This window comes from Brachionichthys hirsutus, chromosome 7, assembly GCF_040956055.1.
Source record: "Brachionichthys hirsutus isolate HB-005 chromosome 7, CSIRO-AGI_Bhir_v1, whole genome shotgun sequence".
NCBI lineage: Eukaryota > Metazoa > Chordata > Actinopteri > Lophiiformes > Brachionichthyidae > Brachionichthys > Brachionichthys hirsutus.
Genome location: NC_090903.1, coordinates 6,004,503 through 6,030,241, shown reverse-complemented (window position 1 = coordinate 6,030,241; position 25,739 = coordinate 6,004,503). Strand labels below are relative to the sequence as shown.

Sequence of the window (25,739 nt, the reverse complement as noted above, 5' to 3'; positions counted from 1 at the left end):
TTCTCTAATAACATGCATGTTTTGTTCTGCCTTGTGTCTCACCTGCAAGGTGGGAGAGACCAACAGAGGGCGCTCAGGTCTTTCTGGTGTTTGAGTGTCTGGCTGTAGAGGATTACGTCAGACACTGAACATCACAACAACCTATTTTTGTTTTGTTTTGTTATACAAGAACGCCGCTATCTTATATACAGATGTGAGCAGGTAAGCATGGGGCAACTTCTAGAAGCCTTCTGATGGCGAAAATGTACAAAGTCTTCTGCAAATTGTTCTCACTAAACCTTCTGTGGTTGGTGTAAACAGACGCTGTGAGGAAAGAGTTTCTCTCCAAAGAGCATACATCTTGGACTTTTTGTCTCTCATCACCATCCGGACCGATGTCAGCTCCAGTCGGCAAAAATCGGCACCTCTGTGGTACCAAAACAAAAACAAAGAAGCTGTTGAGAAAAAAAGAGTGTCCAGCCAAGATAATCTCTGTATGTAAAACCTCATCCTAAAACCTAATCTGAGTCTTCGAGTGCAAGCAGATGGCACATTAACCAACACGCATGCTGGCTTTGAGTCAGAGCACCACGAGGAGGGGGAAGAAGGATCTCTCCTTTTTGATGCTTACATCCCTCAGATTATAGCACAGGAGAACACAGGAGGGGGGGGGGGGGGGGGGGGGGGCAGAGCATCCCAGCCCCAGTAAACACGGGTACAATCCGGGCTCTGAATACAGATTTCAAAATAAAGCGAGACTAATGAATAAAAATAAATACAATTTGATCTATTACTGATGATTTCCAGATCAGAACCTGCAGAACCTGCAGAACCTACGCTATAGTCAGGATGTGAACTCAATAACAGCCTTAGTAATAGTAGATATGGTGGGTATGGTGCATCTGTGCTGCACATAAGCAGGTATGACAATCATTTACCCACTTTAGTCCTCTGAGCTCTAAAGAAGTCTGTGTTGTGTCATGCCACACACACACATGCATTCACTGTGTTTCTCCCCAGGTCTCTGCCTCCCTGTGCAGAAGTGAGTCTGAGATATAAATAAAACAGAGCAAAGTAGAACACTCTTCCTCCTCTGCCTCACTCCATCTCCAACTTCACCCCCCTCACAGCGTGCTCCATTTCAACACCGCCAGCTCCTGATGCCAGTGCGCCAGAGAACACACCACCCCGCCAGCCACACATGCTGCTCTGCCGTCAACATACTCTAAATCTCATGTGCTTGTGCACATGTGCCAGAGAGCTTCTCCACCTCATCATACCCTCTGGGTTTTTCCAGAGAGAACCCTGAGCAGCAATGCAGCTTAAGTCAAACTCACATGTGCTCCTGAGAGGGACAGGGGGTCTGTCCTTGCTCCACGGACTCGTTGGCTCCCATCCTCGGTTAGCTCTGCCCGCCCACCCCCCTGCCCCTCCACCGTGTCTCCTGCTGCTCTCTAGCCACTCTCCACATTCACCTGCTGCCTCTGCAAAAACAAACAAGAACTCCTTTTGCTCTGATCCTTGATGAGGAGGCTGGAAGCCGGTATCAGAGGAGGTGAGCGCTGGCTGAGGTTTCTGAGCTGCAGTGCAGAGGCTGAGCGGCTCCTGCTCACATCAGGAGCCGAGCGTGAATGATCCGGACTTCATTCACGACATCCCCAAGATTCTGGTCCTCTACAACATGTTAATACTCCTGCTTGTCTTCTGGTACTAAATAAAAAAAGATCCAACACAAAACAAGAGGAGGAATAAAATCTCCAGAACCAAAATATCAAGAAGAGAATAATCCAAAACAAACAGGGGGAAAGATTAATCCTTCTTTCTTGTCTTCCTGCATCTGAGGTACCGTCTCTCGGTTTGGCTGTTGATACGTCTGAGCTGTGGTGCTGCTCTCATTGCCTCCTCCCCCCACTCTTCTCCCCCGACTCCAGCCTTCTGTGCCTTTAAAAAGACAAGCAGCTTTTTTCTCGCTGGCTACCACACCGATGCAGGGGAGCCTAACAATAGAAGACCCCCAAAACCCCACTGATGAACAGCTTTCTCTTTCACTGCATCATTTGCGTCGTGCCCTCCCACATTCGCCATACCTCTCCGGCGAGGATCCCCCTCTCTCGCCCATCCATCAGCTTAGTGAGAATGTATTTCTGTGCCTCACCACAATGGAAGCTTCCAGCACTCAGCACGGCCAACCAGAGTGAGGTAAACGATAGACTCTGAATTTTAAAGCATGTTCTCACTCATTCTGGACCCTCCACCAAGAGCACACAGTGAGAGAACAAGCATCATGAGCAAAATAACAGGCAGACATCTTTAAAATATATATATATCTTGAAACTTGGCAGATTTTTACGCGTCAAATGAGGAGAAACACCGGCAAGGCATCAGATGCAAATTATTTAACAGACGAGTGTCAGCATCTCTGAACTAGAAAAGCACGCAGAGAGCACAGACCTCCACAAAGCTGCTCATTCCCTCGTAATTGTATTGACACTATCCACATGGTGGTCTGGATCATCATCATCATCAACCATGAAAAGTAAAAATGAATTGGAGTTGATTTTTAACTGATTTTTGAATCCGTAAATGGAGTTTTCAATGTTAAAATGAAATATATTTTCCTGACCTCATTTGGATCTGATCCGGATGAAATTCGGTGGTGAGATCGAGTTCCCCACCCTACACGACTGTGTCCAATTCCATAAACATCGGCCAATAACCAAACGAGATATTGAGGAACAGATTTTGAAGCTCCATTGACTACAATGTTAACAAAAATCTCAAAGTGATCCAGAATCCAGGATCTCTTCTGGATCATCACCAAAATGTTATCAACTATTCCTGGAAACATTCCCAACATGTCATCAAATTCCGTCTGTAACCTTTTGAGTTATCTTGTTAACAGACAAACAATCAAACAAACAGACAAACAAACCAAAGCCGGCAAAAACAATCCCTGGACAGCAGGCTGGGTTGGCTAATCTAATTTACGAACACTGTCATCAATGTTTGAGTCGCATCAAAGATGAGAGGATTACGATATTTTGTCTAGTCGTTTCTTTGTGCTTTGGATGTCTGTGTGAGAGACAGATGCAGAGAATGTGACCGGGCGGGGGGGGGGGCAGGTTCCTCAAATTTCATATCGACTTTCCAAGAGTCATATGGAAACAGAGACAGTGAAAATATGAGATAACACATCTATTGTAGACTTCTGGGAAACCAGGGCTCTCTGCAACAGCAACTTCAGCCTGCAGCGCTTTAAACCGCACAACCTCTCTTTATGGCGTCTTCCAGTGTCGCACCAGCATGGAAAAGACAACATTCAACCTGACACCACAGTTGAGAAGGGAACGGTTTTGATATAAATCCAGAGATGTTTTTTTTTTAATCAACAAGAATATTGATGCAACTATAGTCTGGTGTGAGCCTGTTGGTCGATGCTCCGTGGCCTGAGGGGACAAGTAAAAACACTGCCCACTCACCAATCCCAGCAGAGACCCCCGCTGAAGAGAAAGTATTGATTTCTACTTTCATACCAGCAAAAAAGATGTATGTAGGACAGCAAAGCATGTTTGTGTGAAGGATCAGGTTCTAATCTATTAAATGAGTCACATAAAGAGCCTCTCCTGAATGTGAGGGTCTGGCCATGCACTGCAGATTGAACTCTGGGCTTGAAAAAAAGAAATGTGATTAAAAATTAAATACACTCAGCCACCAGAAGCTTTCTTTTTCTGAAAGATTCATAACGACGCTCAGGAGAAATCAGGGTCACGACAATCCTACAATGTAGCCTGCGAGAGGGCCTGAATGGAATGACGCCTGCTTCCACTGTGGACAATGGAGAGTGTTTTCATGTGTGTGGGGACTGAAGCAAAGGGAGAGGAGCTGTAAAAATCTAAATCTTAATTAGGAAAGTGGCAGTAGAAAAAAATACAACCTCTTCATGTCTATGGCATGGCTTTTAAAGTGTAAATGTCAGAAAAGATAAGTGAGACTTCAGACTGACCTGATTAAATGTTTTTGAAGTTATACCATTTAATCACAATATATAAAAATTAAAAACTGTGAAAACAAAACAAATGATAGATAGACTCTGACTGTGTAGTTCATCAACCCTGAATAATGCAAGAGAAATGCATTGTAAAGATAATGAACACAGGCAGCAGGCAGGAGGAGAGCCGTGGCTCTCATCATACGACAAGAGAACGCTCCCATAAACCAGTTTCCTCAGGCTGTGTCTTCAACACTCCCATCTTTAATCTCTTTCTCTGCAATCTTTTCACAATATATTTTAAGATTGACTTGCAATACTTTTCATTTTATTATTACATGTCAAAGCAATCAGTGAGGTAACCAGAGCAGTTAGTTCTGGCAGCTATAGTTCCTTCTAATTTTGCCAACGCTCTTGAGGACAGAGGTAAAGAGAGTGGGTAAAAATTGAAATGGGCTTATAAGCCGATCAGAAAAACACTTTTATCCATCAGTCTTATGTCTTGTCGTATTTCCCCTCCCATCAGAGTGTAGCCTACTATTGCCACTCATGCACCCCTCAATGAACCCTTAAAGAAAAAGCACAGAAAATATATAAATAAATAGTTTAAAATAACGAACAATTTGGCATGCTGATGTAGGCTGAGGATGTTGCTTTGTCCCTGCAGGGATTGATACATCATGTTTTTATTGCTATAGCACAGACAGTCTTATATATTTCTTCAATCAAATGTCAAAAGTATGGTTGCACAATAGTAACGTGAGTCTGCAAGAACAGTGGAAAGAAATATTATCGTCCTTATTCATTCAGGATATTAGATGTTATTGCGTTGGTGCACCACTGAGCTCAAAGTCATTTCATATATTATGAATAATATAATACCACGCAAGCTTTTCCGCACAGTCAACAATATATTTTCATGTGGTTCTTAATGATGAAGAGGAGCGCTGCTCTGTCCCACTCTGTCCTGTGTTACTTTCATGCCTGCGTCATTCAGACAGCAGAGAGCAGACGCCGCTAGAGTCTGTGAAAGGACAACACCCCCCTCTGGACGCAGACAGCAGTGCACTATGAAAGAGGCTGAGTCATTCCTTCTTATAAATGCTATTAAATCTGTTAACTTGTAGGCCATGAAAGGGAGCAGAAGAACTTTAGTGTTAAACAGCAGCTTCATAATATTTACAGCATCACTGCTGTGAAAATCACGCATAGCTGAAACGACAAGAATCAGTCACAACGTGGACTTGTGTTAATTGTAGACTTGTTGGCGTGTGAGCATGAGCTAGCATTTCATTGCCTCTTGTGAGGGACGTGCAGAATTTAGTAAAATCCACAGCAGTGCATAGTGGGTGTAAATGAGCACTCCTTTGTTTCCCCTTAACAAAGGTCGGGTGAACCTGACTAAAGTAATGGCGTTCTGACATCTGTTATTAGTCATCATTATAATTATTGTCTTTACTAAAAACCATTTATTTTGCTTACATATTGGGTCGGCAACATATTGAGAAGGATGCATAGAAGAAATAAACAAAACCTTCAAAACATATTTTGTGGAAGTGGAGTCAGGGTCTATTAAATCCACACAACCTGTCTGTGGAAATGATCTTCATTATTAACCTTTAAAAGATTTCCATGACCACGACGCTCTTTAGTAAATCATGTCTCCTGTGAGTTCATGTGTATTTTCATGAGGTGGTTGGACTGTTTGGTGTAATACATTAATAATAATGTGATGACTCAATGAGCTGCGTCATTTCCTTTCGGAAACAATTAAATATCAACCGAAATAATATGTCGGTAGTTTTTATGAGAAAGGCAATAGCAAGCTCACCGCTCTATGGCAACAATGAGTTTGCATCTGGCTATCTTAGCTTAGCATAGCATAGAAAAAAGAATGCAAACATGGAGATGTCTAGCTCGATTCAGGTCAAGGGTCGCAGAATCCCCTAGTAGCCACTAAAACTCACTAATTAGCGACTTACGTCTTGTTCATTTACTCCACACAAAAAAAGTGAGACAAACATGCTGGGACAGGTGAAGACAACACAGTCGGGGAAATTACTGCAACCAGAAGCAGGTAAAAGGCATCTACTAGAGGTTAATGCCAGTAAAAACATTACTTATGTCTGCTGGATTGAGCAATTTAAACTATGCGTGTTTTTTTAATTGTAAACAGCTGATAATTAACATTTTTGTAATTAAACATACCGTGAGGTTTGAGTAATTTTGATTGAAGGTGCATTGAAGTACCAAAATAAAAATAAAAACCTGGCAGATATTTTCATTACATTTATAACTTTAAAAATTGTTTGTACTTTTTAATGAAATTCCCTGTCAAATGACGTTGGGTTGGGTTACCTGAGTGGGGGGTGACATGTTGCAGAAGCTGGGTCCTTACACTGGGAGACGGGGGTTGAAGGAGGGGAAGGAAGATTTGGAGATGCAGGTGGAGCAGGAAGCGATGCTGGCGCGTGCCTCTCTGGGGGTGTGGGAGGAGGAGTTGGGAACTCGGTGGTGTGGTGGAGGTGAGGAGGGAGGACAGGCAAGACGTGGTGTTCAGAAGTAGGAGGTGGGGGAGAGCAAGGGGCACGGTCACCTTGCTCTGTCTGCTCAGCATAAGAGCTCCTGCAGGGAGGTAGGGAACACAAAACATCAACAGACCAAAAGGAGGACACCAAACAGTGCCATACAGAGACCCCTCTGTGGACACACGAGAGACTTACCGCCATGCAGAGAAAGACGGCACATTCTGCTCTGTGCCGTCACCTAAACCTAGGAGTGACTTGAAAAATAAAAAGCTCACTCCGACCATCCTAAGAATGCTTCATTGTTTAAATGGCATAAACTTGAACCTCCTCTAATCCACGCCTTTACATGACAAGCCATGATTCTTGTGCCTGTTCTGCTTGGCTTCTCCAGTGAAGCATGTCTGAAGGCGCCTGGCTCTGTCATCACTGGCCACCTGGTGGAGTGGGATTTAGCCCTGATCCATGCCCGTCTTATCAGGAGTGGTAGGCTCTCTAATCTGACAGGCAATGCAATGGACGCCCATGCAGCTGTTCCCCACTTGGGGCTTGCCTCCTGTTGAGCTCTAAAAATACCCCAACAGCCTCTTCATAGTAGGCCTTTACAGTAGCTGCAGCACCTAAAGCACTTTTTTTTTTTCAAACATCAAGCCAACACTTCTCCGAGCATCTCTTCCACCCAACTTTACAATGAAATGGGGTTCTGCTGTTCTCTATCTCATTAAAGCCAGAACCTAATAACGTTTGTTTAGGGCATGCGCTTTTCTGAAGGTTGTAGTGTAACAAGTAACATTTTAAATGTAACACATGTTTTTTTTCTTAATTCAGGCTGACTGCACAAAGAGACAGCATCTAGAATTTCATTGCTTAAATTTTTGTTGGTCCTATTTCTCTAATTGCAAATCCTCAGTCTGTGACTTCATAGCAGCCGGCCAAAGCTGTACATATGTCAGCATCTCTTCTTGGCACATGCTATCTGGAAATAGAAACTAGCGAGTCACAACATAGTCTGAGAAAAATTAAGAGACACTGCTGCCTGAATAAATAAACGATGGAAAATAAAAGTCTACTGTGTGCATCACTTGCAGCGAATGAATGGTCCAGCGGCTTTTATGTGGAGCTAAGGTTGGCTGAGCCAATAACAACTGGAGATTACCAAGTTGGCTCTTTTTCAAGATATGATAGGCATGAGCAAACAGAGGCATGGCAGAAATAATGGGATGAATGAAGCACGTCAGGGTGGGCGTGCGCACGCTCTTCAGCGTAGCCGCTCTATCCTAGAGGCGGTCCTTTGTGGTTTTCTATTGTTGCTTTTTCAACAGTGGGTAGGGCATTGCACTCAAGAGCACATCATAAACTTAGCTTCTAAAAATTCAGAATCCATGACACAAGGCCAGCCCAGAGATACACAGAAATGACTTCGTTCCACAGTCCGACCTGTTTCTCTGCACTTCATTTTCATAACTACAAGGAAGAGAATTGTATCTTTGGCCATGGTGTGTTGAAGCCGCACGCACACATTTACCGGGAGTATAATCTACAGGAAACAGTTTCTCGTGAGAGACAAAGTCCAGGGAGGGTGTTTAATGATAAACAGAGACTAGGAAACAGAACCATCTGAATTTACAGAGACTAGTATTAGTTTCCTTCTGCTCTGATGATGGGAGGACCATTTCTGTTCTGCAACCAGCAGCTCATACTGGATCAACACACTTAAACCGCCTATTCAACGACACTCTGCATTTATTGCAAGCACACACACTTCGTAGCTAATCCACCATCTCTCTTTCACTACAGATGGCATAATGATTACGGACATTCTAGGCTGACTGAATGAATGAAAGACATGAGATTATCTGGTTCAGGTATGCCACAGGAGTCATAAGGATCTACAACAGCCATGGCAACCACGCTATTTACAGTACTATGTGGGCTAGTCTTTTTTTTTTTTTTACTCCGACAACACAGATGAGAAATATCCAACATGGCAAGCAAAAGGCTCACTAGTTTAAAAGAGTAAAGCTATTTTAATTAAAAGGCTTTTAAAAGTAGTATTTCACTTCAATTTTTTTAAATCCATATAGCAAATCGGTCAAACGTCTCACATATCGCTACCCCTCTGTTAGCCTCTGAATCAAAGCAGGAGGAGACAACACGCTTTATTTCAAGTCCAGCACAGCATTTCCCAAATTTCTCTCTTTTCTGCCTTCTTTCCTTCTGTTTTCCCAATTACCCCTCCCATCTGGTGAGGTCAGCAGAGGCAGAGGCAGGGCGTAATTACTCCCCCCCCCCCGTTACCTAGTGACCATCTGCTGCATCCACCTGGAGGGAGTTGAACACCAGAACCGACTGCAAACATGCACAAGAACGAAAATACAGCAGCCACCTCCTCTCAACTCACCCAAATGATTGCAGCAATGGAGCAGTCCATCACACAACTTCAGATCCAACTTCAGTAAGGCATGACTTCTGCTGCCACACTCCAGACACAATAAATGTACATTTTCCGCCTGTCTGTCAAACACATTCATGCAGCGGCTTAAGCTCGTGTGTTCCTCTGAGCTCTGGCATTTGTTCCACTCTGTCTGGTCTGTGCACATGACTTAAATGAGGCTGGAGTGCCTGCCCAAATTCCTCCCACTGCAGGCTTCGGTTCACGAAACACCACAGCCTGAACAGGACCGACAAATGACAGCCTCTGAGGGGCGGAGGGAAACACATGCATGCACACACACACACACACATATTATTGACCATGAAGCCATTTTTTTGTGTCCCTGCCACAAATATACAAGCGAAACATTATCCATTGATGAAGACTATATTGCAAATAGCACTGTCACACCTCCTCTCTCGAACAAACCTTTGCAACTCCAACACCAGTGATGGGAGAAGTGTTGTGACAGACAGACAGCAAATGCTGCTCTGGCATGTTGGGGTGGCTTCTGGGCGTGCAACACATGGCAGAAGAGGACTCAAGGGAGAGCGGCACATTAGAGAGAGGGAGGTGAGAAAATTGAGGGCCGAGCGATGAAATCAGCAGCAGCAATTTAGATCAATTGTCCCAAATACGTTCGACGCACAAAGGATATATGGAGTTTCAGAGAGTTACAATCAACCAGACTCCTTCAATGTGCCGAAGCAAAGCAGAGACACCGGGGGGGGGGGGGGGGGCGTCTCGGCACATGGAAATCCATTTTAAATGTCTGACAGGCAGAGCCCCTGAGCTGGAAAGTACAGGAGATTCTCCAACTACAAGGCAACTGCAACAAAAAAAACTGAAAAGGTATCAGATGCATTGTTGCATTGGAAATGTTCTGATTTTAGTCAATCTGCCACGTCCAAAAGGTCATAGAAGGATTCTGCAGTTTGGACTCCTACTGGAAACATGTCAGCCACAAAGCTGCCAGCCCCTCCTAAACCTGTTGTTCTTAATGATAAGAGGTTATAATAGTTCAATTAAAGTCAGATTGCATTTAATAATCTGTTTTCTTTTATTCAGACTCAAATAGAACAGTTCACTGGTGCCATGTGATGCTGGGACAAAGAGAAGTTGCAATTCATTCAGAACGAGGATCACTGTGATAACGTAAAACGTAAAAAGACTAACGTTCAGACTGTTAAAATGCTTATTTTAACTGATTGTGAGCTAATGAGACACTCACCCACTGTCCTGCAGCTCCCCGGCTGGATCCTGGACCGCTCCTCTCGCCACGGTTTCTTCAGCTGTCTCCTTAAATTGCGCCTTACGTGGGCTTTCCACAGATTTCTCCACTGGCAGCTTGCTTAAAAGGTTATTTTCTGGTTCTAAGGGCTCTGTTATCGTCTTTGTTGGCTCTGGTTTTTCCCTTTTCTGTGATTCTATGGACTCAGCTGCCACCTCCACTATTTCTGAAGAAGGTTCTGCGTTCTTCGGTTCTGGAATCTCTTCTGGAAGACGCTCTTCTTGCTTTATTGGTTCTACTCCATTTGTTCCCTCTGGGAGTTCCGCTCTCGTGCTCTGCTTTGGTTCTCGGCACTCGGCTGTTTTCTCTTTTGGTTCTGGATCTTCGACTGTTTGCTGAGCTGCTGTTGTTTTGAAAGGATCGGGGAGATCCGACTGATTTGTCACAAGATACGGAGCTTGGAGCTCAGAAGTATTCCCTGCTGCTTGCACCCCTGGCAGGATCTCCTCCTGTCTCGGAAGAGCAGCTACCTCCTCAGTCGGAGTGAGAAGCCCTGGTGGAGGAGACTCCAGAGATGGGAGGGGTCTGGAAAAACAATGTAACAGCAGAGGGGGGTTGGGGGGGATCGGTTGTTTAGTTTACAGCACATTCACAAAGAGTGACTGACAAATGACAAATGGTTGCGTTTGAGTGAGGCCACTTCTGTCACTGCAAGTGTGAGCGTGTGTGTGAGCGTGTGTGTGTTCGTGGTGTCGTTGCTTTGTGTTCAAAGAACTGATGTCATCCTTTGACTGTAATGTATTGTATTACCACCATTAAACCTCAACAGGCAGCAGTCATCTGACTCCAGCTCCGGTCCGTACAAAGTGTGGCTCTGTGTTTACCTCCTCATTCATATTCATCGTGACCCTGCCCTCTGTCACATCCCCACTACACACGTCCCGAACATGATGTCACCAGAATGCTAAGATGAAAAGCAGCTATGAATAATACACTGAGAACACAGATTTTACAAAACCATGAACTTATTATACATGAAGAAATTCACATATTCATAATTATTTTGTCCTGGTTATAACCATTGAGGATGGAGCCTCCAAACCTATGCAGACAATATTTTCTCATTCTATCTGTGAGGTAGTTGAACTGATTTGAATGCAGGTAAACATTACGGGGATCTCAAGGTGACGTCCGCCGACCTTTAAAACCCATGGAGTCATTTGTTGAACCTCAACCAAACTTTAAAAAGAAAATAATTGTGCCGATATCGGGTATTTTGAGATAGCTGGCATTGACCATTGCTGCGCTTAGAAAGGCTAATGGGGGGCGGGGGGGATGTTTTGTTCTCTAACAGGTAGAATTATGGAATATGCACTTTCCAAAAAATATCATGCTTCATGATCTGATATTGATAGCACTGATTTATTGACTCAATGCTTTTTCAGTATTATATACTGTATTAAAAAATCCCCTTCTAAAACAATAGATCACTGCAGACAGCAATATTACACAATATGTCATCAATATTATACATTGGCCTTCTTTTAAAATGCATTGGCCATTGGAAGCCAATATTGGTTGATTGCTACACGAACAACAACTCTAATGTTCTAAAGGCATTTTTTGTCGCATGATAAATTCAAACACACACACAGGCTCTGGTGTTTACCTTAAGGTCTCTATTTCCTTCTCTTGATTATGCTGAGACGCGGCTTCTGTTCGAGCCTTGATCCAGTGCGTATCTGGTCCGGGGGCTGCCGGTCCAGGTGCCGGACTCTGTGACAGATCGGCGGACTCTGTATTCACAGACCTTTGTTCAACAAGAGACACGCTGACGGCAGCGTTTTCCAGTTTCTCTAACTTGGAGGCAGCAACGAGGGGGTTAACCGCAATATCATCTTCGCGCTTTAGCAATGACAGCTGATCGTCAAGTGTCTCCAACTGGTTCGGGGCCGCAGGAGGAGTCAATGAAAAATGTTCTTCACAATACGACGCAACAAGAGCCGGGGCTCCGGTAGCATCAGGGGTCACGTTATCTGCTGTGCGACTTTTATTTTCTGTTTCCTCAGAGTACCTGATGTTCACCTCAGTATTGCTGGTGCTGTGTGAGATCCCACTTTCACAGAGGACTGGAACGACACTGGCAGTCTGATTCCAACCCCCTCTTGCTTCATCGTTCGTCTCATGGTGTCCCTTCCGTCGGCTGCTAACCTGCTCTTTGCTCGACGTGGCATTCTCTTCTTTTGTGATCTCGGCTACATCAGGACCTAGTATGGGAGTCTGTGATGTGCTTTTCACAGGAACATCAGCACTAGAATTCGTTTCCACAGTCTCAGGTGGGCCAACATGCTCTGGAGTGTCGGATCTCTTTTCGTGAAGCTCTTCGGGCTGCTTTGCTCTTGGAAAGTCGTTTGTAGGAATGTCGCGACTATCTGTGCTGACCTCTGATGGCGCAAATATTTGGAAAGGTGAAATCTCATGCTCGCGTGATGCCGACTCAACAGATGCAGCAGTGTTCTCTGAGCTCTCAGGTTTCCCCTCTTGGTCTTGAAAGGCAGCTGACAGAATGCCTTTTTGCTCTTCTTCACCTGTTGAATTGTTCAGACACCCAGTGTCTGGCATTAAAACAGCAGACGCCCCAACGACCCCTGACCCGGGGCTTTTACTTTTATCCACTTCCCGACTCGTCTCACCTCCCTGAGTTCCAGCTGCTTCTGTGGTTAAGTCAACAGAGACATGCTCATTTAAATCACCGACGGGGTGAGAGGACACATCAGGTGCCGTTTGTGCCCACTGTCCTCCGTCTTCCTCTAGACCTATCAGTTGTTCATCGCCGCTGCTTCCTGAGCGACACAAACTCACAGCAGCACCATCCTTTTCTTCCGCTGCCGCTTTCACTCCAGGAAGTCCTGATTCTTCCCGTTTGACCTGTCTGTTAGTCTTTTTTGCTCCCTCTAGGCATTGATCTGACAATTCACCAGAGGGAACTCTGGATCCTTGGCCCTGCTGCTGTCGCTGAGCGGAACAGTTTGGGACTGAGTGGGATTGGGATTGGCAGAGAGCTGCACTAAAATCTGGAGCCTCGGCTCCGTACGAGCCACATCCCATCGTTGCTGTCGAAGCTGGGCACAATCTTTGCTCAACAACAGGTGGTGCGGTCGTCTGGTGCAACCGAGATTCACCACCAGAACCAATCATCGGGCTCTCAGATGGCCCGGCAGGTTTTTCAGAAAACACGGAAGATTGCTCTCTCTGGTTTTCAAATGGAATGCCGCTCATATTCTTTCCTTCCTCCTTCATATCCCTAATTAGTAATTCAGCATTGTCTACTTGATGTTTATGCCATGGCTGCACGGTTCCAATTTCCTCTTCGGCATCTTTCTCTGACCCATGACCTTTTTGCGGTCTTGTGCCAGTCATTCTTGTCTGCGTCTTGCTGCTGTCAGCTATTTCCTTCTGATAAGCCATTGTTGAATCCTCCACTTGTTCATTTTTCTCTTCAAACCGGACGGCGATTTGATCTCCTAGTTTTTGTGTCTCGTGTGCTCCGTGTTGTTTGATTTCATTATTAAGCCCGTTTGTAGGTGGATCAGAGTTGACTAGAAAGCTGACATTATTCAGGCCGTCTCTCCTGGATGCTTCACAAATAGCAGGTGTAACGCCGATAGTGTCTGGCTCGGTGTGCATTTCAGAAATTACATTACAAGCTCCACCCTTTGCCAGGATACTCCCTGCACGAAGAGGCTGGGTTTCAGGAAACAGATTTTCCTCTGGGATACCGACATTATTAATTATGTCATTCTTAAGTGCATTGAGAGACTCCATCGAATTATTTATTTTCTCCAGTTTCTGACAAGTTTCATCCGCCTTAAGACTGATTTCAGAGCGATTGAAATTCCGTGCTGAAGACGTGCCCCTCTTGCCGTGCACGTCTCCAAAGACTTCAGCGCTCTCACTATTTGCACTGTGCTTATCTGTCTGTCCCGGAGGAGAGATGTCACGGTTTGTGCTGAACTCCAAGTGACTTAACATTGGGGCAGGAGGCAGTAGCACAAAAGTAGGTTCACTGGCACATTGCTCAATAGCAGGAAATGACCGGTCGGAGAATGTCAACTCGGAAGGCAATTCATCCTTTGTTAAATCGGTGGAGCAGATTGTACTCTTCACTGAATCTTTGGCAACTGATCCAAGCGTGACAGTCGCAGGCAACTCCTGAGGCGCCTTCTCCTTCGTTAAGCACAGATTTACAGTGCCCGTCTCCTCTGTCAGATAATCTGCCTCAGCGATTGCATTTCTTGCTGCTTGTGAAACGACAAAACACTCTTCACTGCTAGGAGGTTGAGGCCGTTTAGAGCAGACGCCAGTTAATGACGTTAAGTTTTCTTTGCGTGACCGACCCGTGTTAATGTTGTCATCCTTTGTAGGAACATCCTTTGTGGAGATTTCTGATTTGAGGCAATCTGGAAAGTTATAACTGGCTTCAACAACAGGATGGCGCAAACTCTCATGCACAGTGAGCCGAGGCAAAGAGGCGTAGTCCGTAGCTGGGGCCGACATTATCTGGAGGTCCATAGGGGAACCGTCTTCTTGTTTCACATTGGACGCAAAGTGAACTCTGTTATTGCGTCCTTTGCTGGCATACACGCACACACCCACGTCAGACATAGCAGGCCTACCTTTACTGCTTTGGATCTGGCCTTGGACTTGGAGCTCAGATGAATTTTGTTCTGTCCTGGCTGCTGTAGCGCTGCTTTCGGGCTGGACCTGTTGATTGTCGCTGTCTTGTTGCAGGACAGGGAGTTGTTGTTGTGAAGTAGTCAAAGGCTCAGGTGAGATTAATGGCAGGAACACTTTGTCGTAGCTTTTTACTGTCTCCGAGATGACTGACTCGTCACCGAGTCTCAAAGCCAGTGCTTCCGCTGAAATGGAATTCAAGTTGAGATTAGCCCTTACCCCTCCACGTGTATTGCTGGAGCTCGGTTCAGGATGAGTCAGGGGAGTAGGAATTGCTGTGCCATGCTGCTCCTTGTAGGGATGAGAGACACAGTCCGTTTCAGTGCAGATGCTCTCAATGATGGAGGGGATAAGCTCACTACTGCTCTGTGGCTTCAGCTGTGACTCTGCAACTTCGGTGGGAGGGCACGTATCTGTCTCGGATGACGACGGCCCATTAGCAGAGCCTTCCGGCTGGCTGAACGAACTGTCCTCTCTGGCCAGCCCTCCTTTCTGTTCTCCCCCCAGCCATCCTTCTCCTCCCTCTCCTGCTCCCTCCAATCCCGGAGCACCGTGATGGTGACAATCAGAACCAGTGATTAGCCCAAGGGGAGCGTTATTGATAGAGGCGTCTAAGCACGGTGGCTCCTTTTCTCTGACTCCCTCTTCGGATAGTGAGCTTCCTGTGTCTGCGTTGCAAATGATCGTCTCTCCCGGTCCGTTTCCGTCGGTCTCCGCCGAGTTGTGCGGCATTTTGCTGCTGTAGCTTTTCTCAAATACAGCCAGTCCCTCTTCGGCTGATGACGTGAGTGTGCAAATTCCCTGTGAACAAATTAATGTGAGATGAGGAAGGCTGTCCAGGAGTCCTTCTGCCTCTCTGTACGCGGCGCTGGGAGACTCTTCTGTTCCTACCAAACCTTTCTCTTTTACTGCTTTCTCACTTTCTGCATTTGCTGCTCCATCCGGTGAATGATGCCTTACGCTTTCTCCCTCTTGCTCGCTTTCTAACACTTCTGGCATCGTGGGTGTTGTCAGTGGCAACGCAGCAGCCACTAGCAAAGGCTCTCCGAGCGCACTCTCCACCCCACTCTCTCCCACACAAACCTGGCTGATAGAGAGTGGGCTCTGATCCGCCTGTGAAAGTATCACTGCTTCTGTGGTAACTACAGCATCCTGTGTCCGTGCGTGTGATCTCTTCTCAGTAGAGGCAGATGGATTGACACATGCAGGTGGTTTCATTCGGCTGTTGATGACAGCCACAGTGGCATGTCGCCCCTGCTGTGGACTTTCACGTGACCAGAGATTCGTGTCGTTTGGGATGGCTAAATGGTTAAGGACGTCTGAATGATCAGGTCCCAGTGAAAAGCCCTGGGCGACTGCACATGGGCATTCTGAGTCAGTACGATGGTGCTGACTGTTATAAGAGAATGATAGCAGTGGGCTGGAGGTGCGCTTCCCCCCAGGACTCAGCTGTTGCTTGTAGCCAAACCCATTACCAGAGTAATCACCACAAACCACAGTCAGAGTGTCTGCCGGGGCCAGTGATTGGGCGTTTGTCAGTAAATCTCTTGCTTTTATGTCATTGACAGGCTGCACCGCTGTCTCTCCTTTCTGTTCAGTCTCTGTGTTGTATTCCAACCTTTCCTTTTGCATTTCTTTCCTCCTTTCTTCAATCTCTGCCATTTCTCCAGGCTCAGCTTCTTTGTCATTTGTCAGGTTGTCTATTTTGGACTCCTGGTCATCATGAGTGTGCGTCATCAATGCGCTCTGTGTCTCTGACTGCATCTCTGCATCCTTTACATGACGATTATTACATTCAACTGGTTCCCAAACTGAATGATCCTTATTTCCAGGTTCAATACTAACATTAACACTGACCTCATCACTGTGATTTTCGCTCTCTTTGTCTACAATCTCTGTTATTGCCCCTGTGTCTTCTATCTTGTCTGATGTGCCATTGGCCACATTGCAACCAATGTATTCGTCTCTCATATGAGCCCTCTGCTCAGTGAATGCAACATCTGTTTTGGTTTCTTTAAAGGAATCTTTTGCTCTTTCTGTCTGTGCTTGAAGGCGTGTCTCCATCCTGTTTTCTGGACCTGTACATTTATCTGGGTTTTGCTTTACTTTTATTTCACTCTCCACCTCTACTGCCCGAGTGCTGCTCCCAGTACCCAGTATGTAATTCCTGAAACTAAACACAAATGCATATTTCTGACTGTTTGCTGCCTCACTGTATCCATGTGTACTCTTGTTTCCATGGCCCCCGTTGCTATGTTCTGGCTGGACTGTGATTGGCGGCAGTGGCAATGACTCATCTGACTTTTTAACCCTCCCTTCGCCAGTTTTCTTCCCTACATGTTTCTCAGGCGTGGTACTTGGGGGCCCCGTGAAATTGGGTATTTCCAGTGAGGCCATTTGCTCTTCACATTCTTGGAAGGCCTCTTGGAGCTCCTGGTCTAGGAGCAAGGATGTGGGAGGGGTCATGGGTCGGCTATCCCGGTAAGGTGTGGTAGGGGGACAAGGTGACTGCTGGGTATTTGTGAGGACTGGGTCACTGTCATGAGGCCTGAGATGAAGATAGAGTGACAGAGATAAGAGTGTGGACTGAAAAGCAGGCAGCTGGCCATTCCACGATGCCACAGAGCCTTGCTATTGGCAGAACAGAAGCCCATGCTCACACACACTTCACTCTATCAAGAGCACACAACTCGGCTCAGGGCTCCTATTATGAAACGTACATTCACCGACGAGTTACACCAGCGATTAACTAGTATCCAGGTATCTTCATACGCACGAATGTGTTGTGTAACTACTATTTTTCTGCCTGCAAGAAAAGCTTAAAGCTAAAATGCAGTTTGGTTCAAATAATTTCAAATGATGTTTTATTGATGTGTTGAACTGCACGTTGTATTTGTGTTGCGTTTAAAGTTTGCATCACATACCAGCAATATGAATATCACAGTTTATATCCCGCCTCTCGGCCATAGGAAAGCTAGAATAGGCTCCAGAGCAGCCGTGACCCGGAAAGGGGATAAAACGGACATTTAAGTGAATCGATGAATGACATTTTTTTTAGATTTGCATACGTAAAGGCCATTTATACTGTACATGCATACGTATCTATAAAATATTGATATATTTTATAGATACGTATGTAACCTGTCGTAAGTCAAGTTGTCGTTAATTGAGGACCACCTGTATAGAGTAATCTAGTTACATTTGCTGGAGGCTGGACTATCATCTGAAATCTGTGCTTGCAGTATAAAGCATCATCATCAATACTAGTACTGAGTAATTCACAACTATTTTCCTATATTCCAATGTTACCCTTATTTGGTTTAGCTCTAAACAATTATACTGTTGCAATGATTTAGGCTGTCAAAACACATATAGCCGCTGACAAAGTGAAATCAGCCTCAGCGTGTAACACGGTCTGTAAACAATTCACACAAGCACAAAAAAAAACAGGGACAACCATCACAACCGAGTTAGAAGTTAGACATTTAGCCATCCTCTCATTTTTGTTCCACTCCATGCTCCTTAGTTTCACTCTTCATCAACCCACTCCCACAGCAGCCACCTCACTATCTCCATCATGCTAAACCCAAGTGGTACCTTGAATCTAGAAGCACCAGAGGCGGACTGTCTGCCATGTGGTTCACCTGCTCCCTTCTCCTCTCACCTGAGCTAGTCTCAGTTCTGTTAGGACACACACACACACACACAACGTACACACACATTCACATTTCACCGACGCAACAAATCAATATCAAATTAGCTTTCTGCTTCACTGAAAAAAACAGTCACAGAAATGTGTTCATAAACATCCATAAATCAACACAAATTAATATCAGAATATTACTCAGTAATTTCATAAAAATGTTGTTCTTTGATGATGATTCTGGATCTTCTAGTGAAGGTCGTTTTTATCTTTATATAATAATATTGGGAATATAAACATTAAGCATGATACACTTATTGTCTTGTTAAAAATGTAAATCCTGTTGTCAGTGTGTTTATGATAACACCCAGCATGCTGGGTGTTATCATAAATTGATTGATTGATTCATTATAAATAAGAAATGTAAATTCCAAACCTGTGGAAAGATTTTGTGTATTATCTGTAACATAATAATCTGAATAATATGTTAATAAATGTTAATTTGACTTCACTATAACCTCATTTTAAAGTTCTGCTTAACCATGTCAGCTTGATATTTAACCGTGTATAAGCAAAGCTTTTATAAACATGGCCACGGTGGAAGGGTTAGAAGGTTGGCTGGGTTGAAGGGTCCTCTGATGGTGGATTAGAAGATTTTGCAGATTTTGTTTTCTTGACGAAACAACCAACCAAAGAACCAAGTTCTGAACAGCCGAAATGCAAACAAAATACTATTATTGAGAGTAAGCGGTCAACGAATGGTTAATTAAATTTATTAGGACACTGTCTGGGTGGGTTTGATGGAGGCATAAGATCATCAACCAATGTGAAACCACACATAGAGAAATCATATAAAATAGCCAAAACTGTTCAAACTGCAGTAAAATCTGGAAAAGAAAAACCCCAAAGCTGACAGAGACTAGAACTACACCTTTGTAGTTCTGCTACGCACTGTTTTTTCAAGCTGTAGATATTGTAACTAAACTGGAGGTATTAAAATGACTCACAACTTTTACAGTCTCCAAATAAAGAACTCGTATTTCTTCTTTCTGTGGTATCATGTCGGTTTTACCTGCATAATTGCGTCGGTAGGTGTGTGTGTGTGTGTGTGTGTGTGTGTGTGTGTGTATGTGTGTGTGTTCATGCCCCTCAACTTACCCCAGAGAGGACTCCCAGATGTTAAGCTCACTACTGAAGTCCAGACTGGGCAGCAGGTCGTGAGGGAACTCAAGCTCGTCTCCGTCGTCCGGGTGTCCGGCTGCACCTCTGCTCTCTTCCACTCCGGCAACGACCGGGACGTCTGGTAGAACTGGTTGGGACAGCAGACTCTGCTGGCAGCTCGAGGCTTGAGTCTGCGGCGCTCTGTCGTCCCTCTGGGTTGAACGCTCAGCCTGTAGGGTATTTAAACATCCTCATCAACAGAACGCACTGTGTGTCTCCGTGTGTCATAGAGGGAGTACCTGAACAGCAACTCACTAAGCTTCAATGTCCAGTTCAAACATCATAAACAAATAACATCACCCATGACTTAATCTGATGAGTAAAGTATTACAAGTATTCTTCCAGTGAAACATCTTGTGCAAGTGCTACACTTAAGAGCTACTTAAAAATCTTATTCTGATATAATAATAATAATAATAATAGGCTTTATGACTGAGAATTAAAGATGGTTCCCTGCATTATAGCGTAGAATGTGCACCCAATCCTTATGCATTATAGAATCCATTATTCTGAAAGCAAGACAAAGTTATTAAATGAACTACTTGGTTATTACACCTTGAAAACACCTAGAAAGAAAAGAATGTCAACCAGTGAGTAATTATAAAAGGCAAACCAGGCCTCCAGGACTGACTGTAGGAAGCACACAGCCCTGCGGTTTAATTATTGTCTATTGTCTAATATTTTCAATCTCGATTTCGCTTGATCCTGAAAAAAACGGAGAAGATTTGCATTGAAAATGTGATTTAATCTCTCCTCAAATCTCATGAAACACGTAAAGTACTTGACCTTGGTTGCTTTTCCATTTTGTCAAACAACACAACAGCTAACTGTGGCATCCGGTTGCAGCATGCAATGCTAAAAACATACAACACTCAACTGTGGAACAACCATACAACTGGATATCTCCCACATAGGCTGTCCTATGTCCTATGCAGAGCACCCCCCACTTCATACTTGTACTTAAACTAAGGCGTGCAGCAGCAGGAAAACAAATGAGCACTTGCAGACTCATATAAGCACATAAGGATTTATGACCACACCTTGAGCATTCAATTTGTCTGGGCCATGTGAGCATAAGATGATACTTGCAGGCGGATCCTGTTTTTAGAGATTAAGGATGTGTGTTATTACATGTAAGTACAGATGACATGACTAATGCCTCCCATTGCTGAGATTCAGGAAGGAACTTGTTCGATTTCTAGACATGAACATTAGTACAGAATGGCTGCACACAGGCGGAGGGGACTTTCAGGATCAGGTAAAAGGACAATAAAGTCCATTCCAGAGCCAGATCCATTCATGTGTTCATTCATCTTCTGAACCGATTTGTCCGATACCAGGTCGAGCCTATCCCAGCAGTCAAACAGGCGAGAGGCGGGGTCACACCCTGGACAAGCCGCCAGCTCATACCATTTTAATTGATGCCTTGCCAGAGCTCTGTGTACTAAGTTCTATTTTGGTGTTTCTGGCAGCATTTGCTGAAGACGGCTGTATAAGTAGAGCTGTGAGTGCATGGGGGGGGGGGCTCTGAATCACTGAACCTCACCTGTATCATCATGACAAAGTAGCATCCCTTAGTGTGACACATCTTTTTCTCATGAGCATGAATATACAAATGCTGTTGAACATTTTAACTCACTGCAATGTGTGTGCATGCAGAGCTCGGGCGTCATGAGGATATTTAGAAATGCATTCATTAGAATACTCCTGCTATGATTGTTCTCAAAAGAAACCTGGCAACGCATCCGGTTCCAAAACATGAAAGAACACCAGAGATAAAGCGTTTGTGTCCCTCCTGCTGTTTCTCCCTCGGTAAAATCCTGAAGAGCCAGACTTTGACATAAACACGGTCCCGTCATCGGACGTCTGCATCATAAAGCGATTTGGGTTTCCTGTTTGCAGCAAGAACTCTCTCACTTTGTCATCAGGACTAATGTCACAGAGGAAATAGACAAACACCTCCACCGATTAGATTAGCACAGGGAAGAAGAACAAACAGCAGCTAGAGGCACGTCTGTGTTTTACAGGTCTTATTATTGCTGCAGGAAGGGACATGAAGGCACAGGACTCGACCCCCCCCCCCAAAAAAAACAAAAACAGAATGTGGTCTGTCTGCAATTAATTAAACAGAAAACGACATACTGCTCAGAACGTGATATCCGCTGTTAATAAAACATGCCAGTTTAGTTCTTCACAGGAAGCCGGGAACAGGAGCGTCTTCCAGAAACAGCCTCCCTCGTCCTGCAGACTGTCACACGGCACATCTGCAACTTTATACATCGACAACTTGAATCCGGATTCCTTCAGCACTTACCGAGCAGCTTGCTCCTCTTTGCCGAAGGTGACTCCACAGTTCAATGGTCCCCTGCTGCCTTGCTCACTTGCAAAGGCAGCTTCTGTTTTGAAGGGGCAGGAAATAGAAACATGCTGCAACACATGCTGCTGCTGACACTCCCTCCTCTCTTATACTGACTCAGCTAAGTTCCTCCTCCTCCGCCTCCTTTCCAAAGACTCCTGTCTCCGACTGCTGGCGCTCCCCTGTTAAATTTCCATGCGCCTCCTCAACCCAGAAACACTACACTCACAAACAATACTGGTCGCTGCTGACTGGCTCGATGGGATGCCCACTGGGAAGTGCTGAGAATGCTCCGCCCCTCTCTTTTCCCCATTCAGCTCCTCCATCTCCGTTTCCCTCTTCTTTCTTCCTCCTCCCCCTGCCTCCTCATCTGGACTGACTGACAGTGCCTCTGCAGGTGAATGTTGGGAATTAGGCCAAAGGTCGGGCTTATAGTGACCCCCAGAGAGAGGAATCAGGTTACACTTCAAGAAGCTTTGGTTGCACACATGGACTGGAACAGACAACCTATAGCATGCTGCTGTACCCCAGTTTAACCTCTCTGCATGCTGAGGCACAAAAGGACATCACAGCAACCGTTCTCTACACTCTGCTCCTGTTGAATTTTGGAACATCAAGAATATCTTCTTGTCAAACCATCAAAATATTAAAAGAAAATCAGTTTTTTAAACACAACTTTTAGGGTGGCACAGTGGCGTACTGGTTAGCACTGTCACCTCACAGCAAGAAGGTCCCAGGTTCAAATCCTGCCTGTGTGGAGTTTGCATGTTCTCCGTGTGTCAGTGTGGGTTTTCTCCGGTTTCCTCCAAAAACATGCAGTTTAGGTGATTATTGCTCCAAATTGTCCGTAGCGTGTGTGAGTGGTTGTCTGTCTCTATGTGGCCCGTGATGCACTGGCGACGCGTCCGAGGTGTACCCCGCCACTTAAGGCTACTTAAAAATGCCCTTTCTGTTTTTAAGTATCACAGTATCACCAGCATGCTCACAAGTCCCAGACAAACTCGGCACATTTAGCTGTTCAGCAACTACAAAGGTAATTCCGTCACAAGTTAACTTGATGAGCTTTTCGTGGAATGACGTGACAATGACACTCAGAATATACGCTTCAGCAAACCAGGAAAAAAGGAAGAGAAGCGAGCAAAGGTCCACTGATCGCCCGTAAAACTGGAGAACAGTCAGGTGTTGGGATTAGAACACATGACTCACACGCTTCGTACCTGTAGGGGGTCAGTTTCTTGAGGCTGAAGCAGCTCAACATTTTCTTGAGCGCGCTCTTCTGGCTGTAACAGGGAATGGAATAATTTGAGGGCGTAGCTTACAGAGGAAGGTTTTCTCTAATAGTGTATTCCAGCAGTGGAAAGAAATTCTGATTGGTCTTTAAAGCAAAGATTAGAACGCCCCCTTCCTGTTAAGATAACCCTGAGTGTGTGTGTGTGTGTGTGTGTGTGTGTGTGTGAGTGTGTGTTTAGGTGTGTGTGTGTAACAAGTCCTAGAGTTCTTGTATGATGCATGAACTACACAAATGACTTTTGTGGATTGCCGCTAACATGCAAGCAGACAGATGTGTGAAATGAAAACCTCCTGCAGCTGTCTCTCCGTAACCGATGCGCTAAAACACCTGACTGAAAGCAAGCTTGAACGCATGAAGGCATGTCATCGGAATCCATTTTTAGACGGCCTGTTAGTGCACATCGAAGCGTTAAAGCGAATAACAAATGCCAGCTGTCCGGTGGCGGCGAGCTGGCCCTTACCAACACTTGGGCTGTGCTGCTCTCGTTCCCCATGGCTCATCCAACTGCAGGGCTACGCCTGTGCAGCCCAACAGCCCCTCTCACATCAGCTGTCTGAAAGACACTGAGAGAGAAGGACCGTCAGCATACGCTGCCCCCGGGGGACTGTGGTCCCCTCAGTAGTCACACAGTCATACCCCACGGGATTAGCCTCTGGCGTGAGATTAGACTAGCAGGGACTGGGCCCCTCCAGGACCAAAATGCAGGCTTTACCTCTGCTGATATCTGCGACGGCATCCTCTATATTAATTTAGGGATTATTTTTAATGGTATGAGCAGCGTAATATATATAATCTCCAAATTACATGAAACCGGTGGAATTATCTCCTTCTGGCGCTGTTGAGACGTGGAATATAGGGCTGATGTTATGGAGCATCAACAGCTTTTTTATTTTGTATTTTTTGAAGGATTTAAAGAAACGTTTAGGAACTTTTATCTTAATCAAACAGTCTCTTTCTTCCCCAAACAGGAGTCTTTCTTTTGCTGTATGAGTTACAGCGGGCCAGTGAAGAGTCATGGCGTGGGAAGGTTGTTTGTGCATTCCTCATGTGGCTCCAGGGACTGTATGATTGCCCTGTGCATAGTCAGAACACACTGACCTGAATATGTAAGACTTTATAAATAGAGTTCTGCCCTGTCCTCCTCTGTTTGACTTGTGCGCGACAATTTGTGCGTGCATGATTTCCAAACAAATATGTGTGTGTGTGTGTGTGGCGGGGGGGGGGGTAATGTGCATGTGAATACACGTTACATAATTAACTTTTTCCTAAATATTTCTCAGGACACTCCCATGGGGGAAATTAATGTTTAATTAAGTAATAATACGTCTCTTAGATCTTAATTCTCTCATCTGTGGCGTGGCAACTCTTCCGCCGTGACTGCTTTGCTATTTCTGTGAATGGGGTGTAATTTCAGCCCCCCCCCCCCACACTGTGGATGTGTGCGTGAGCACTTTAAATCTTACAATTAGACCGATGCCAGGTGTCGCCTCGCCTCATCGCCGGCCACCTCAATCACACTGTGCAACCTTTCAAACCGCTTTCGTTTTGCATTACGTCATCCTCAAATAGCCAATCAAACGACTGTCTCCTGCCCTTCACGTGACCCAACCTCCAAACTAAACACATTATCCACACTCATTGACTCATTTTCAATGTGAGAAAATGCAGCATTTCTTAGTTAACGAATACATTTCAAAAAGGTAAGACGCAAGAAAAAGCCGGTGATCGTCCTGCCACATTAAGTGAAATGCTAACAAAGACAAAACACTCACAGACAAATCTCAATTCAAGATTATACAATCACGTTCCTCCACCATCTAAAGTTCTATCATCTGCCCCAAGAAACCAAACATCTGCACCACAGCTGCATCGTGTAAACTACTCACCACTGCAAACAGGAGGTGTGTCCACACACGGTATTTATCTTTTAACAGACGGACCAGCACAATTCATGTTTACTGTCGGACTCAAGGCCAGGGTTTGTTTCTGTCCTCTCTTCTGAGGAGCCTTGGCCCCCTCTGATGCTATTTTTATGTTGCACGTGGAGTGGGAGGAGAGGGTGAATCCTGGGGGGAGGGAGGGGAGCTGACTGACCTGGAGCCGGGTGAGTCATGTCTTCTACAGGGTGGCAGTGGTGTGGAGGAGCTCAGCCTGGCAGCCTGAAGCGCTAGTCTGTGATATTCCTCCTGAGCCTCACTGAGATGATGCTCTACGCTGCTCTGGGGCAGCTTCGCTTCATCAGACGCTGGAAGCCTGCAGCGTCGGGTGAGATGGAGTCCATCAAGCGTCAGGAAATCTCAGAAGAGAACGTCTCACAGTCTGCGTGGAAGTCGGAGA

At 45.2% G+C, this 25,739-nt stretch overlaps 1 protein-coding gene across 5 annotated transcripts in view; it reads right to left on the bottom strand.

The window, feature by feature from the left end:
- tacc2 (transforming, acidic coiled-coil containing protein 2) overlaps positions 1-25,362 on the bottom strand; it is a 41,483-nt gene extending 16,121 nt beyond the window's left edge. For 4 of the 5 annotated variants that reach the window (XM_068740945.1, XM_068740947.1, XM_068740948.1 and 1 more), the window contains exons 1-6: positions 25,289-25,362; positions 23,863-23,965; positions 23,329-23,391; positions 19,693-19,925; positions 10,158-10,742; positions 6,326-6,592 (exon numbers count right to left, since the gene is read on the bottom strand). In XM_068740945.1, the coding sequence (XP_068597046.1) occupies positions 6,326-6,592; positions 10,158-10,742; positions 19,693-19,925; positions 23,329-23,391; positions 23,863-23,895 (1,181 nt within the window). In that variant the 5' untranslated portion in view covers positions 23,896-23,965; positions 25,289-25,362. The remainder of the gene's footprint in view (positions 1-6,325; positions 6,593-10,157; positions 10,743-19,692; positions 19,926-23,328; positions 23,392-23,862; positions 23,966-25,288) is intronic. The other variant, XM_068740946.1, reaches the window with a different exon arrangement.
- Between the last annotated feature and the right edge of the window lie 377 nt (positions 25,363-25,739).